We start from the raw sequence: 14,575 nt of genomic DNA, 5'->3' as shown, positions 1-14,575 counted from the left end.
TATTGTAATTAGAATGGCAGAATAGAGTGGTAAGGAAAAAATCTTAGGGGCGCCTGGGTAGCTCAGGCAGTTAAGGGTCTGACTCTTGATTTCAGCTCAGGTCATGATCCCATGGTTGATAAGATCAGGCCCCATGTCTGACTCTGTGCTGACAGCACAGAGCAGGCTTGAGATTTTTTTTTTTTCTCTCTCTCTCTACCCCTTCCCTACTTTCACACACTCTATCTGTCTCAAAATAAATAAACATTAAAAAAATTATTAAAGGGGCACCTGGGTGGCTCAGCCAGTTGAGTGTCTGACTTTGGTTCAGGTCATGATCTCATGGTTTGTGGGTTTAAGCCCCATGTTGGGTTCTCTGCTGTCAGCCCAGAGCCTGCTTTGGATCCTCTGTTCTCCTCTCTCTCTCTGTTCCTCCCCACTCGTGCTCTTTTCCCTCTCTCTCTCTCTCTCAAAAACAAAAACATTAAAAAAAAGTATTAAAAAAAAGAAAAAATCTTAAAAGCAGCAAGACAAAAGAAGACAATTACATACAAGAGAAACCCATAAAGCTATCAATAGATTTTTCCCAAGCCAGAAGGGAGTAGCATGACCAATGTGCTACATGAGAAAAACCTGCAGCCAAGAATACTCTATCCAGCAAGACTCTCAGTCAGAATGGAAGCAGAGAGAGAGAGTTTCCCAGACAAGTAAAACCTAAAGAAGTTCATGACTACTAAACCAGCCCTACAAGAAACCTAAAGAGGACTCTATGAATAGAAAGGGAAGACCATTAGTGAGAGTATGTAAAGTAGAACATACAAAAGAAGTAAAAATGAATATTTCTGTAAAAACTCACTCAAGAAACTCACAAAATAAAAGGATCTAAAATATGACAACATATACATAAACATGGGGAGGAGAAGAGAAAGAATGGGTTCAAAGTTAAACAGCCATCAGCTTAATATTGACTGCTTTATGCAGAAGAGGTTATATACAAACCTAATGGCAACCACAAATCGAAACCACTAATAAATAAGCAAAGAATACAAGGAAAGAAATCCAAATACATCACTAAAGAAAACCAGCATATGATGAAAGAGGGAAAGACAAGGATCAGAGAAAATCTTCAGAAACAACCAGAAAACAAGTAACCAAATGGCAATAAATACATAACTACCAATAATGACTTGGAAAGTAAATGCACTAAATGCTCCAATCAAAAGACACAGAATGGATAAAACAACAACAACAACAAAGACCCAGTTATATGCTTCCTACAAGAGACCCATTTTGTTTATTTAAGATTTTATTTTAAGTAATCTCTACATCCAATGTGGGGCTTGAACCTACAACCCCAAGATCAAGAGTCGCATGTTCTATTGACTGAGCCAGCCAGGATCCCAACAAGGGACTCGTTCTAGACCTAAAGACACCTGCAGACTGAAAGTGAAGGGACAGATAAATATTTATCATGCAAATGGGTGTCAAAAGAAAGCTGAAGTAACAATACAGACTTTAAAACAAAGACCATAACAAGAGGCAAAGATGAGCACTTTGCAATAATAAAAGGGACAATCCAACAAGAAAATATAGCAATTGTAAATATTTATGCATCCAACATGAGAGAACCCAAACACATAAAACAATTAATAAAAAACATAAAGGAACTAATTGACTATTATCAAATGCAATACAATATACAATGATATTACAATTACTATACAATAACATTACAGGCCTTTAACACACCACTCACATCAATGGACAGGTCATCAAAACAGAAAATCAACAAGGAAACAATGGCTTTGAATGACACACTGGGCCAAATGTATTTAACAGATATATTCAGAGCGTTCTATCCCAAAACAGCAGAATATACATCCTTTTACAGTGTATGTGGAACATTCTCCAGAACAGATCACACATATTAGGCCACAAAACAAGCATCAACAAGTTCAAAAAGACTGAAGTCACATGCATCTTTTCTGACTTCAATGCTATGAAACCAGAAGTCAACCACAAGAAAAAATCTGGAAAGACCACAAATATGTGAAGGTTAAATAGACAATGAATGGGTCAACCATTAAATAAAAGAAATAAAAAAGTACACAAAAACAAATGAAAATAAACCACAATGGTTTGAAACCTTTAGGATGTAAGAGTGGTTCTAAGTTTATAGAAATACAGGCGTACCTCAAGAAGCAAGAAAAATCTCAAATAAACAATCTAATCTTACACTTAAAGGAACTAGAAAAAGAACAAACAAAACCTAAAACCAGCAAAAGGAAGGAAATAATAAAGATTAGAGCAAAAATAAATGATATAGAAACTGAAAAACAAGAGAACAGACCAATGAAACCAGGAGCTGATTCTTTGGGGGAAAAAATTGATAAACCTCTAGTCAGACTTATCCAAAAGAAAAGTGGAAGGACCCAAATAAATAAAATCACAAATGAAAGAGAAGAAATAACAACCAAAACCACAGAGATACAATTATAAGAGAATATTATGAATAACTAGATGACAACAAATTGGACAACCAAGAAGAAATGGATTAAATCCTAGAAACATATAACCTACCAAAACTAAAACAGGAAGAAACAGGAACATTGCACACACTGATTACCAACAATGAAACTGAATCAGTAATCAAAAAACTGCCAACAAACAAAAGTCCAGGGCCAGATGGATTCAGAGGTGAATTCTACCAAAAATTTAAAGAAGAATTAATACCTATTCTTCTGGGGGTGCCTCAGTGGCTTAGTTAAGTGTCTGACTCTTGGCTTTGGCTCAGGTCATGATTTCACAGTTTGTGAGTTCGAGCCCCACACCAGGCTCTGTGCTGGCAGTGCAAAGCCTGCTTGGGATTCTCTCCCTCTCCTTCTCTATCTGCCCCTCCCCATTCGTTCTCCCTCTCCCTCTCTTAGATAAACATTAAAAAAATTTTTTTAAAAACCTATTCTTCTGAAACTATTCCAAAAAATAGAAAAGAAAGTAACAGGAGCACCTGGATCACTCACTCATTTAAGCGTCAGACTCTTGATTGTGGCTCAGATCATGACGTCACAGTTCAGGACTTCAAGCCCCAAGCTGGTCTCCGCATTGACAACATGGAGTCTGCCTGGGATTCTCAGTCTCCCTTTCTGTCTGCCCCTCCCCTACTTGTGTGCTCTTTCTCTCTCTCTCTAAATATAAATAAACTTAAAAAATTAATTACTGAAATTCACAATAGAAAAAGAAATTACAGAATCATCTTTTTTTTTAACATTTACTTTTGAGAGATAGAGACAGAGTGTGAGCAGGGGAGGGGCAGAGAGAGAGGGAGACACAGCATCCGAAGCAGGATCCAGGCTCTGAGCTGTCAGCACACAGCCCGATGCGGGGCTCGAACTCACAGACCCAGAGATCATGACCTGCAAAGCTGGACGCTTAATTGACTAAGCCACCCAGGTGCCCCAAAATTACGGAATCATCTTAACGTTTGCAGGAAATATACACTGAAATATAACATTCATTCATCTAGGATATGGGAACTTAGGAATAAAAGGAAATTTCAGTAATTTGAAAGGGCATACCTTTAAAAAAATTTTTTTATGTTTATTTATGTTTGAGAGAGAGAGAGAGACAGAGTGTGAGCAGAGGAGGGGCAGAGAGAGAAGGAGACACAGAATCTGAAGCAGGCTCTAGGCTCTGAGCTGTCAGCACAGAGCCCCATGCGGGGCTTGAACCCATGAACCGTGAGATCATGTCCTGAAGTTGGACACTTAACTGACTGAGCCCCCCAGGCACCCCTGAAAGGGCATATTGTTTAAAGAAACTAAACATCACACTTAACAGAGAAAAAGCTTTCCTTTGAGATCAGAAACATTATTACCATGTCTGTTTGGCATTGTACTGGAGATTGTGAATAAGGCAAGAAAAAAAAGTAAAAGTCATTACGATTGGAAAAAGTGGGTATTGGATTAGGACAGGAAAGAAACAAATCTGTCAATTACAGATGATATGATATAAAATATAAGTGATTCTATAGATAAATTATTAGAATTATTGGGGTACCTGGGTGGCTCAGTTGGTTAAGTGTCTTAACTCTTGGTTTTGGCTCAAGTCATGATCTCAAAGTTTTGTGGGTTCAAGCCCTGTGTCAGGCTCTGTGCTGAGAGCACAGAGCCTACTTGGGATTCTCTCTCTCCTTGTCTGCTCCTCCCCTGTTCCCTCTCTCTCTCTCAAAATAAATAACTTAAAAATAAAAAGGGTTCAGAGCCACTTTATTTATTATAGCCAAATACTAGGGGAAAAAAAATGTCCTTCAATAGCTGAATGGTTAAAAAACTCTAGTGTATCAATACAATGGAATATAACTCAGCAGTTTTTAAATTATATATTGATGCATGTTAACAATTTAGATAAATATTAAGGGCATTATGTTTAGTACATTCAGTTTTTCATCCATCCCCACAATCAATTTTAGAACATTTTCATTACACCAAAACCAAACCCTACACCTTAGCTGTCACTCTCCAAGCCCTCCACTCCCTCCCCCAGCCCTAGATGACCGCTTCCTCTCCTAGCCCTAGCTGACCACTCCCTCCCCCAGCCTTAGGTGACCACTCCCCTCTCCCAGCCCTAGGTGACTGCTCCCTCCCCCAGTCCTAGGTGACCACTGCTTCCCCCAGTCCTGGGTGACCACTCCCTCTCCCATCCCTAGCTGACCACTCCCTCCCCCAGTCCTAGGTGACCGTATTTACTGCTTTCTGTCTATGGATTTGCCTGTTTTTGACATTTCACATAAATGCAATCATGCAACATGTGGCCTGTGTCTGGCTTTTTCACTCAGCATAATGTTTTCAAGAATTACCCATGCTGTAGCATATATCAGTACTTGTTTTCTATTGCCAAATACTCCATTGTATGGAATATGGATGCACCATAATTTATTATCTACTCCTCAGCTGATGAACATTTGGGTTGTGTCCACTTTCTACTATAAATAATGCTATGAACATTCATGCACAAGCTTTTGAGTCAAAATGTTTTCATGTTTCTTGCATATATACGTAAGAGCAGAATGGCTGGGTAACACAGTAGTTCTATATTTTGTCTGTTGATAACTGCCAGGTGTTTTCCAAAGCAGCAACACCGTTTACTCACTTACACACATTCCCCCCAAGAGTGTGTAAGGGTTCAAATTTCTCTACATGCTTATCAATACTTATCATTGTCTGTCCTTTTTATTTTCAGCCAGTGGGTGTCAAGTGGTATCTCATTATGATTTTGATTTGAATTTTCCTAATGACTAATTATGTTGAACATGTTTTTATATGTTTATTGGCCATCTGTACATCTTGTCCTATGTACTATTTCTATAACTTCCTGTAAATCTATAATTCCAAAATAAACAGTTTAAGAAAGTTATTAATGATAACTTTTCCTCCAAAATGGTTAAGTGCTCCAATATATTCAATGAAGACTCTCCGATTTCGGACCATATATAATCCACATTTTAATCCCAACACAAAAAAGATGAATTACTATCTCTTGACTAGGTATTAAGGAAACTAGGAAAACCCAAGAACTGTCTCTAGCCTCACCAAATTAAGAGTATAGTAGGTGTCAGGGTGCCTGGGTGGCTCAGTTGGTTAAGCATCTGGCCTCAGCTCAAGTCGTGATCTCACAGTTTGTGAGTTCGAGCCCCACGTCAGGCTCTGTGCTGGCTCAGAGCCTGGAGCCTGCTTCAGATTCTGTGTCTCCCTCTCTCTCTGACCCTCCCCTGCTTGTGCTCTCTCTCTCTCAAAAATAAACATTAAAAAAAATTTTTTTTAGTGAAGCTTTATTTAAAAAAAAAAAAAAAAGAGTACAGTAGGTGTCAATTACAATTTCCACACCAAATCTGAACTTGATGAACAGCATAATTAGGCAAAAATATCAAAATAAAACCAATTTTTAAAAGAGTAAGGGTGTGGGGCGCCTGGGTGAGTCAGTCGGTTAAGCATCTGACTTCGGCTCAAGTCATGATCTCTCGGTTCACAAATTTGAGCCCGCGTCAGGCTCTGTGCTGACAGCTCAGAGCCTGGAGCCTACTTCAGATTCTGTGTCTCCCTCTCTCTACCCCTCCCCTACTTGCACTCTGCCTCTCTTGCTCTCTCTCTCTCTCTCTCAAAAATAAACATTAAAAAAATAAATAAAAATAAAGAGGTGATGGTGAGAGCTCATTTTAAAACGTATTATTTTTTAAAAAGCAGGATCTTTGGGATTGAAGAATGATTCTAGAATAGTGTCAAATTGCCAGAAATGCCATACAGTGTACAAAAAAAAAAATCACTGTGTATTAAATATTATTGAAAAAACTGAGGGGGTGCCTAGCTGGCTCAGTTGGTACAGTATGTCACATTGTTTTTATTAAAAAAATTTTTTTAATGTTTATTTATTTTTGAGAGAGAGAGAGCATGAGCAGGTGAGGGGCAAAGAGAGAGGGAGACACAGAATCTGAAGCAGGCTCCAGGAGCTGTCAGCACCCACGAACTGTGAGATCATGACCTGAACGAAGTCAGGCACTTAACTGACTGAGCCACCCAGGTGCTCCAGGGTATGTCACTCTTGATATCTCAGGGTCATGAATTCAAGCTCTATGTTGGGTGTAGAGATTACTTAAAAAAAATTCTTTTAATATTGAAAACAAAAGAGGGGCACCTGGGTGCCTCAGTCAGTTAAGTGTCCGACGTCAGCTCAAGTCATGATCTTATGGTTCCTGAGTTCGAGCCCTGCATTGGGCTCTGCACAGTGCAGAGACTGCTTGGAATTCTCTCTCTCTCCCTCTCTCTCTCTGCTCCTCCCCTACTTGCACTCTCTCTCAAAATAAATAAGTAAACTTAAAAAAAAACTGTTGAGTAAATATTGTTGAAAAAAATGGACATATTTTACTAATGAATGTAAACCTAAAATTGTTAGAAGTAACCCAAACACCACTTAACAAATACTTATTTCTGCCAACAACATGTTAGTCACTCTGTTAGATGTTAGGGCAACAGTTGTGAACAAAGTAGGCATAATCATTGCCCTCAAAGTTTATAATGTGATAAAAGGAGCAAATAATAACAGTAAAATATGATGAATATTATGACCTGGGAAGTTTGGGAGTTCTGAGAATATATATGAAAGGGGAAAACAGGCCTGAAGAAGTGATGTTTCACACTGAGTACACAAAGTTTTATAGACAAAAGAAACTATATTTGTTTATAACAATGAAAATAAACAAATGGAAAGGAAACTTAGAGGCAAAAAGGAAGAATGCATTTTCTAGAAACTGGAAGTTCAGTGTGGTTGATACATAATGGAGAGAGAGTGACAAGACCTGCAACTGGAAAAGTTGTCTTGGGCCAATCATTCAGGTAGAGTCACAAAATTAAATTCTCACAGCATTTTTTTTTAATGTTTATTTATTTTTGAGAGAGAGACAGAGCGCAAGCAAGGGAGGGGCAGAGAAAAGGGAGACACAGAATCCGAAGCAGGCTCCAGGCTCCCAGCTGTCAGCACAGAGCCTGACATGGGGCTTGAACTCATGAACCATGAGATCATGGCGTGAGCGGAAGTCTGACACTTAACCAACTGAGCCCACGCAGGCACCCCTAGACAGGCCTATTAAGCTGAATATGAAATAATAGTGAATGGAGGGAAACAGCAGAATTAAAAGCATAGTCTAAATGGTGTAGTCTGTCCCAGTTAATCATTGTCAGATTCTTTTTTTCTGTTTGGAGAGAGTGCAAGTTGGAGAGGGGCAGAGGGAAGGGGACAGAGGATGCGAAGCAGGCTAACAGCAGAGAGCCCAACTCGGGGCCTGAACTCACAAACAGTGAAATTACGACCTGAGCCTAAGTCGGATGCTCAACCAACTGAGCCATCCGGATGCCCCTGTCAGATTTTCATATAACCTAGAGAAGCAGAAATCCTAGGTTTTATTTAAATTAAGGGGCACCTGGGTGCCTCAGTCGGTTAAGCATCCATCTCAGGCTCAGATCATGATCTCCTGGTCCATGAGTTCAAGCCCCATGGTCGGGGTCTGTGCTGACAGCTCAGAGCCTGGAGACTGCCTCAGATTCTGTGTCTCCCTCTCTGTCCCTCCCCAGCTCACACTCTGTCTCTCTTTCAAAAATAAACATTTTTTTTCTTTTTTTTTTTTTTAATTTTTTTTTTAACGTTTATTTATTTTTGGGACAGAGAGAGACAGAGCATGAACGGGGGAGGGGCAGAGAGAGAGGAAGACACAGAATCAGAAGCAGGCTCCAGGCTCTGAGCCATCAGCCCAGAGCCCGACGCGGGGCTCGAACTCACGGGCCGTGAGATCGTGACCTGAGCTGAAGTCAGACGCTTAACCGACTGAGCCACCCAGGCGCCCCTCAAAAATAAACATTTAAAAAAATTAAAGTAATAAAAAAAAAGAAACCGTCAAATAAAAAGAATAAGTAAAAAATAAATAAAATTTCTCAATTAAAAAGAAGTTTTTGGGGCACCTCATTCAGTTGAGCAACTGATGCTCAGGTCATGATCCCAGGGTCATGGGATTCAGCCCCACATCTGCTCTGTGCTAAGCCTGGAGCCTGCTTAAGATTCTCTCTCTCTCTCCCTCTTCCCCCCTCCCATTCATGCTCTCTCGCTCTCTAAAATAAGTAGATAAATAAAAGGTCAAAAAAATAAATAAATGGAAAGTTTGCACGCCAAAATAAAAAGACCACAAACCAAGATATAGGCTAGAGATCACCCCCTTTGTGATCTCTGTCATGGAGGGCCCTATGAAAACCATATTAAGGAGTTTTAACTTTACCTTAAAACCAATGGGATGCCACCAAAGGAATTTAAACAGTAAACACACAATTTCTGTAGTTTTTAGAATATGGTTCCAGCTAGGGGTGATATCAGAGGTAGGAATACCCATTAAAAAACTGCTATACAGGGGTGCCTGGGTGGCTCAGTGGGTTAAGCGTCCGACTTTGGCTCAGCTCATGATCTCATGGCTTGTGAGTTCAAGCCCCACATCAGGCTCTCCGCTGTCAGCAAAGAGCCCACTTTAAGTCCTCTTACTCCTCCTCTCTCTGCCCCTCCTCCACTTGCACACGTGCTCAAGCATGCTCTCAAAAATAAACATTTTTTAAAAAGTTAAGAAAAGGGGTGCCTGGGTGGCTCAGTTGGTTGAGTGTCCGACTTCAGCTCAGGTCATGATCTCGTGGTCCATGAGTTCGAGCCCCGCGTCGGGCTCTGTGCTGACAGCTCAGAGCCTGGAGCCTGTTTCAGATTCTGTGTCTCCCTCTCTCTGACCCTCCCCCATTCATGCTCTGTCTCTCTCTGTCTCAAAAATAAATAAACGTTAAAAAAAATTGTTAAAAAAATAAATAAAAAGTTAAGAAAGAAAAAAGAAACTGGGGTACTTGGGTGGCCCAGTGGGTTGAGCTCAGAGCCTGGAGCCTGCTTCGGATTCTCTGTCTCCCCCTCTCTCTCTGCCTCTCCCCTGCTCGTATTCTATCTCTCAAAAATAAATAAAACATTTAAAAAAATAAAAATTAGGGACGCCTGGGTGGCTCAGTCAGTTAGAGGTCCCACTTTGGCTCAGGTCATGATCTCACAGTTTGTGAGTTCGAGCCCTGCTTTGGGCTCTGTGCTGACAACTCAGAGTCTGGAGCCTGCTTCCGATTCTGTGTCTCCCTCTCTCTCTGACCTTCCCTGGCTCACACTCTGTCTCTCTCTTTCTCAAAAATAAATAAACATTAAAAAAAAAAACGTGAGGGGCTCCTGGCTACCTCAGTTGGTAGAGCATTCAACTCTTGATCTTGGGGTCATGATTTCAAGCCCCAGAGATTGCAAAAGGAAGGAAGAAAGAAGGAAAGAAGGAAGGAAGAAAATTGCTATGAAGGTCTAGGTGAAAATCACCATGGGAATAGTAAAAAATGGGTTGGGAGACATTCACAAGAATTGACATGGCATTCAACAGTGTACTGAATGTAGCAGGTGAGGGGGAAGGAAGAGTCAAGGGCCACTCGGGATCTGTCTTAAATAACCAGATGAAAGGATCTGTGAAGAACAAATAGGTTTGGGAGATGGAGATAAATTTGGCAGGCTGTTAAAAATCAGAAACTTAAAAATCAGAAATCTGGCATTATGTCATATAAAAATTAACCAAAAGAAAAAATGTACAAAGAAATTCAGTTATGGCATTTATAAGAATAAGAAATGGAAACAATGCAAAAAGTTCAAGGTTGGTGGCATGGTCAAATACACTGACGTATTAATCCTTTGGATTTTCGGAATAGAAAGTACTCTATGTGGATCTGACAACACAAAGAAATGTGCACATGAATATGTATTTTATTTTATTTTTATTTTTTATTTTATTTTAAGCAAACTTCACGCCCAGTACAGAGCCCAGCTGAGATCATGAGTTGGATGCTTAACTGAATGAGCCATTCAGGTACGCCCAAATAATTTTTTAAAGGAACCTCAAATGGTGAATGTATACACAATGACCAGAAATGCAAATATGAGCAATAACAAAAACTGCAACAGGAAATCTGTACAGGTATAAACTACCAAGTATACGGTTTATCGTCTTCTTTTTCATTTTTATTGAAAGATACAGGTGGAATATGCCACGTATCTGCTTGCAAATCAACAAGTCATCCAACCCTCATCAGGGTTCTCAGGATTTAAAGATTATCCTTTAAATTCCCACCTGGTAGGGGGGGCTGGGTGGCTCAGCAGGTTAAGCATCTAACTCTTGATTTTGGCTCAGCTCATGATCTCACGGTTCACGAGTTCGAGCCCCACGTCCAGCTCTAGGCTGAGAGTGTGAAGTCTACTTAGGATTCTCTCTCTCCCTCTCTGTCCCTCCCCTGCTCTCGCTCTCAAAAAATAAACTAATAAAAAATTTTTGAATTAAATAAAAATAAATTCCTACCTGGTAAATGATGGAAGTCAGGGATGCATTTATCAGCACGACACCACTTTTCAGGGCTTTTACCACATGATAAGATCCATTCACCGTAGTGAGCTGCTCTTCAAAGTACTCCTGTAGGAACTGGAACATAATCCTGAGATTCTGAAAATTAGCCCAACAGCAATACGAAACTGGAGATGTTTTTTCACTAACTCCATCTTAACCCCAAAGCATTAAAAAAAGGTGTGGATATGCATTCTAGGGATAAATAAAAATAATACCTTTGCTCTGATCATGGAAAGTATCTCGTCATAGAAAGTCGGAAAGATATAATTTTAAAATACTAATTTTTGAAAGATTCATTAATGGCAAGTGATCAGAAATAGAAAGAGTCAAACTTTATGCAAATTTGGGTATAATTTTTGCCATTCTATACGTTGACAGTTTTCAGGGAAAACAAAAGGGCGCTGAAACATGAGTGCCGCACTGCTGTCTGTGGCGCCACTGATCCTCGCCCCATGTCGCTGGGGGTGACCAACTCTAAGGGAGTCGGTGAATGAGACCCTCTCCACCTCTTTTCTAGAATTATCACTGAACTATATATTTTACTGCTGGTTTAGGATTTCTCAAGGACAGAACTATTTAATGACAACCATAAAGTAGTAACTTTAAAAGTAAAATCTGGAAGCAAAAGAAAAAAACCCTTCGTAGCCAGAAAGATGGCCCACTCAAGAAGTCATCCACAAGAGGGGCTAGAAAAATACAAAAAAGACACTCACATCTGAAATATAGACCTTCGTGCTGCTTTTATCAAACACTTCCACTGTAATGACATACACCTGTCCCACCTCTAGACTCCACCGGTCTCCAGGTTGGACTGTGAAATCTGTACACAAATCAAGAAACAAAGGTATCAGAAGAGGCCAACATTTTTCTACAATGAATTAAAAAATACAAACTTATACAAATGATTCAATGTCCAAAATTTGCTAACAGATGGACATGGTTTCCAAGGTTGACCTTTTGGTTCCCTCCATCAAGTTGTATAATAATTTGGAGTTCTAAAGATCCTGGCTTCACTTAGTTCAACTCAGGTATAAAGAAACACTCTCACTTATATCTGTATACCAAACAAACCACAATTTTGCTCATTCCTAATGTGTCAGGCAAGATTTCAGCTTCTTTACGTAATATTAGATTCATATGACCTAAGGACATTAGTATTCTTCTTTCTTTGTATAAAGTCTCTTTTCCAGGGGCGCCTGGGTGGCGCAGTCGGTTAAGCGTCCGACTTCAGCTCAGGTCACGATCTTGCGGTCCGTGAGTTCGAGCCCCGCATCAGGCTCTGGGCTGATGGCTCAGAGCCTGGAGCCTGCTTCCGATTCTGTGTCTCCTTCTCTCTCTGCCCCTCCCCCCTTCATGCTCTGTCTCTCTCTGTCCCAAAAATAAATAAACGTCAAAAAAAATTTTTTTAAAAAAATAATAAAGTCTCTTTTCCTAACCCAATATTGTATCACATGCATCTTCCTATTTTTTCACCATCTGTTTCAAGATGCTTCACTCTTAACAGATAGCATGTAACCATCATAACAGTGTGAGAAAACATGTCAAAAGAAGTTTAAATTCGAAGGTTAAAGAGGTACTCTAAGGGTGCCAGGGTGGCTCAGTTGGTTGAGCATCCGACTCTTGATTTTGGCTCACGTCATGATCCCAGGGTTATGGGACCGAGCCCTGCATAGAGCTCCGCGCTGAGTGTGGAACCTGCTTGAGATTCTTTCTCTCCCCCTCTGCTCCTCCCACGCATGCACATGCTCTCTCTCTCTCTCAAATAAAAATAATAATAATAAAAGCACTCTAGTTTCTAATGCACTCTTTCTAGTGAAATAGTTTAAGCTATTCATTTTTCTTAAAATTATTATCTAAAAATACCTAAAAATCCAGGCTCTACAACATATATGGTGCAATTTGGGAGTCCAGACACGGATCTCATATGGACATCTTAATTTCTTCTTAAGAAAATCATATGAACCAGAGTTGGGTGAAAAGACAGATGTGAACTACCAAAGAAAAAAATAAATGTACAAACAGAAACAAACAAAAATCCTATCTTTTATTATCTTTTGGAAAGCAGAAACTTAAATGTGTATACTTCTGAGAAAAGTCTGAGGGACGCAGTCATCACAGGAATCAAGTATTCTTGAATTTCAAATTTAAAGAAAATGGAATGATAGAAAAAAAATCATGGTCCATGCTTTTAATATTCATTTAGCTGCCAGGGCGCCTGGGTGGCTCAGCTGGTTGAGCATCTGACTATTGATTTCAGCTCAGGTCACGATCTCCTGTTGTGGATTTAAGCCCCACTTTGGGCTCTGTGCTGACAGCACAGAGCCTGCTTGGGATTCTCTCTCTCCCCCTCTCTGTCCCTCCCCCACTCGTGCTTGCTCTCTCCCTCTCAAAATAAATATTTAAAAAATTAAAAAAGGGGCGCCTGGGTGGCTCAGTCGGTTGGGCGGCCGACTTCGGCTCGGGTCATGATCTCGCGGTCTGTGAGTTCGAGCCCCACGTCGGGCTCTGTGCTGACAGCTCAGAGCCTGGAGCCTGTTTCAGATTCTGTGTCTCCCTCTCTCTGACCCTCCCCCGTTCATGCTCTGTCTCTCTCTGTCTCAAAAATAAATAAACGTTAAAAAAAAAAATTAAAAAAGAATTACTCTCAACTCAATTTAACAAATATTAATTAAGCATCTACTGCAGAAAATACCATACCGTCTTTTCTCAATTATTCATGTGGAAATAGGAAAGAACAAATTAAGTAAAATTCACACAAGTTTCTTCAAGCTGTCTTCCTCCCATCTCCTAATTATAATTTAACTGAGGTTGCAAATAAGTACTGAAATCAACAGATCCCAAGTTCCAACTATTCTTTTCTCTACCTACCCTTTGTTAGAAATTATGATGATAATAATTCATAGTTCTTTGTTAAAAATAAAACTATACAAAATAAGTATAATTTTACCAAATTACTTTATCAAGGAACATGTCTAGTATGCTCAGGGAAACATAGATCAGCAGCTAAAACTTGAAAAGGATACTTTTATGGACAAAGACAAGGTTAGTTTGGCCCAGTTGGACAGCAGTCACTGTGGCTGTCTTCTCATCCAGTAATGCCACCTTCCCGGAAAGAGACCCATTAAATGCAATTCTGTGGTCTTGCATTTCCAGCGTGTAGTGTTCTAAGGGGAACTCCACCTCTGTAAGACATGAAAAATACATACAACAGCATATTGTTGGATTAGAAGAGGAAAATCAGGAAGCAGGCCTAAATAAGAGTATGATCTGCTTCTAATTTCCTTCCCACTATGATGAATTTCAACATTTAGCCATTTTGGGGGAGAATACTACATGAGTTAACTGTTGACCTTGCTTGCATTCTTAAAAACCAGTGAACTGAAAGTAGCAGGGAGGATCCCCACTAAGTAAGGAAAGGACTAATGCTAATGGATCCAATGCACACTTTATAAACTGAATGGGACTTCTGGGATCATTAGAGTGTTGAGTTTTCAGTTAATGAGCTGAGCTTCTCAAGAAACAACTTTCGTGGGGTGCCTGGATGGCTCAGTCAGTTAAGCGTCTGACTTTGGCTCAGGTCAGGATCTCACGGTCTGTGAGTTCGAGCCCTAC

At 40.0% G+C, this 14,575-nt stretch overlaps 1 protein-coding gene across 5 annotated transcripts in view; it reads right to left on the bottom strand.

The window, feature by feature from the left end:
* NUP210L (nucleoporin 210 like) overlaps window positions 1-14,575 on the bottom strand; it is an 86,067-nt gene that overhangs the window by 56,833 nt on the left and 14,659 nt on the right. For all 5 annotated transcript variants that reach the window (XM_042925404.1, XM_042925408.1, XM_042925406.1 and 2 more), the window contains 4 exons: window positions 13,987-14,145; window positions 12,827-12,895; window positions 11,677-11,783; window positions 10,919-11,059 (listed from right to left, as the gene is read on the bottom strand). In XM_042925404.1, the coding sequence (XP_042781338.1) occupies window positions 10,919-11,059; window positions 11,677-11,783; window positions 12,827-12,895; window positions 13,987-14,145 (476 nt within the window). The remainder of the gene's footprint in view (window positions 1-10,918; window positions 11,060-11,676; window positions 11,784-12,826; window positions 12,896-13,986; window positions 14,146-14,575) is intronic.

This window comes from Panthera leo, chromosome F3 (genome assembly GCF_018350215.1).
Source record: "Panthera leo isolate Ple1 chromosome F3, P.leo_Ple1_pat1.1, whole genome shotgun sequence".
NCBI classification, from domain to species: domain Eukaryota; kingdom Metazoa; phylum Chordata; class Mammalia; order Carnivora; family Felidae; genus Panthera; species Panthera leo.
The sequence above is the reverse complement of the archived record's forward strand: the minus strand, read 5'-3'. Positions and strand labels throughout refer to the sequence as shown.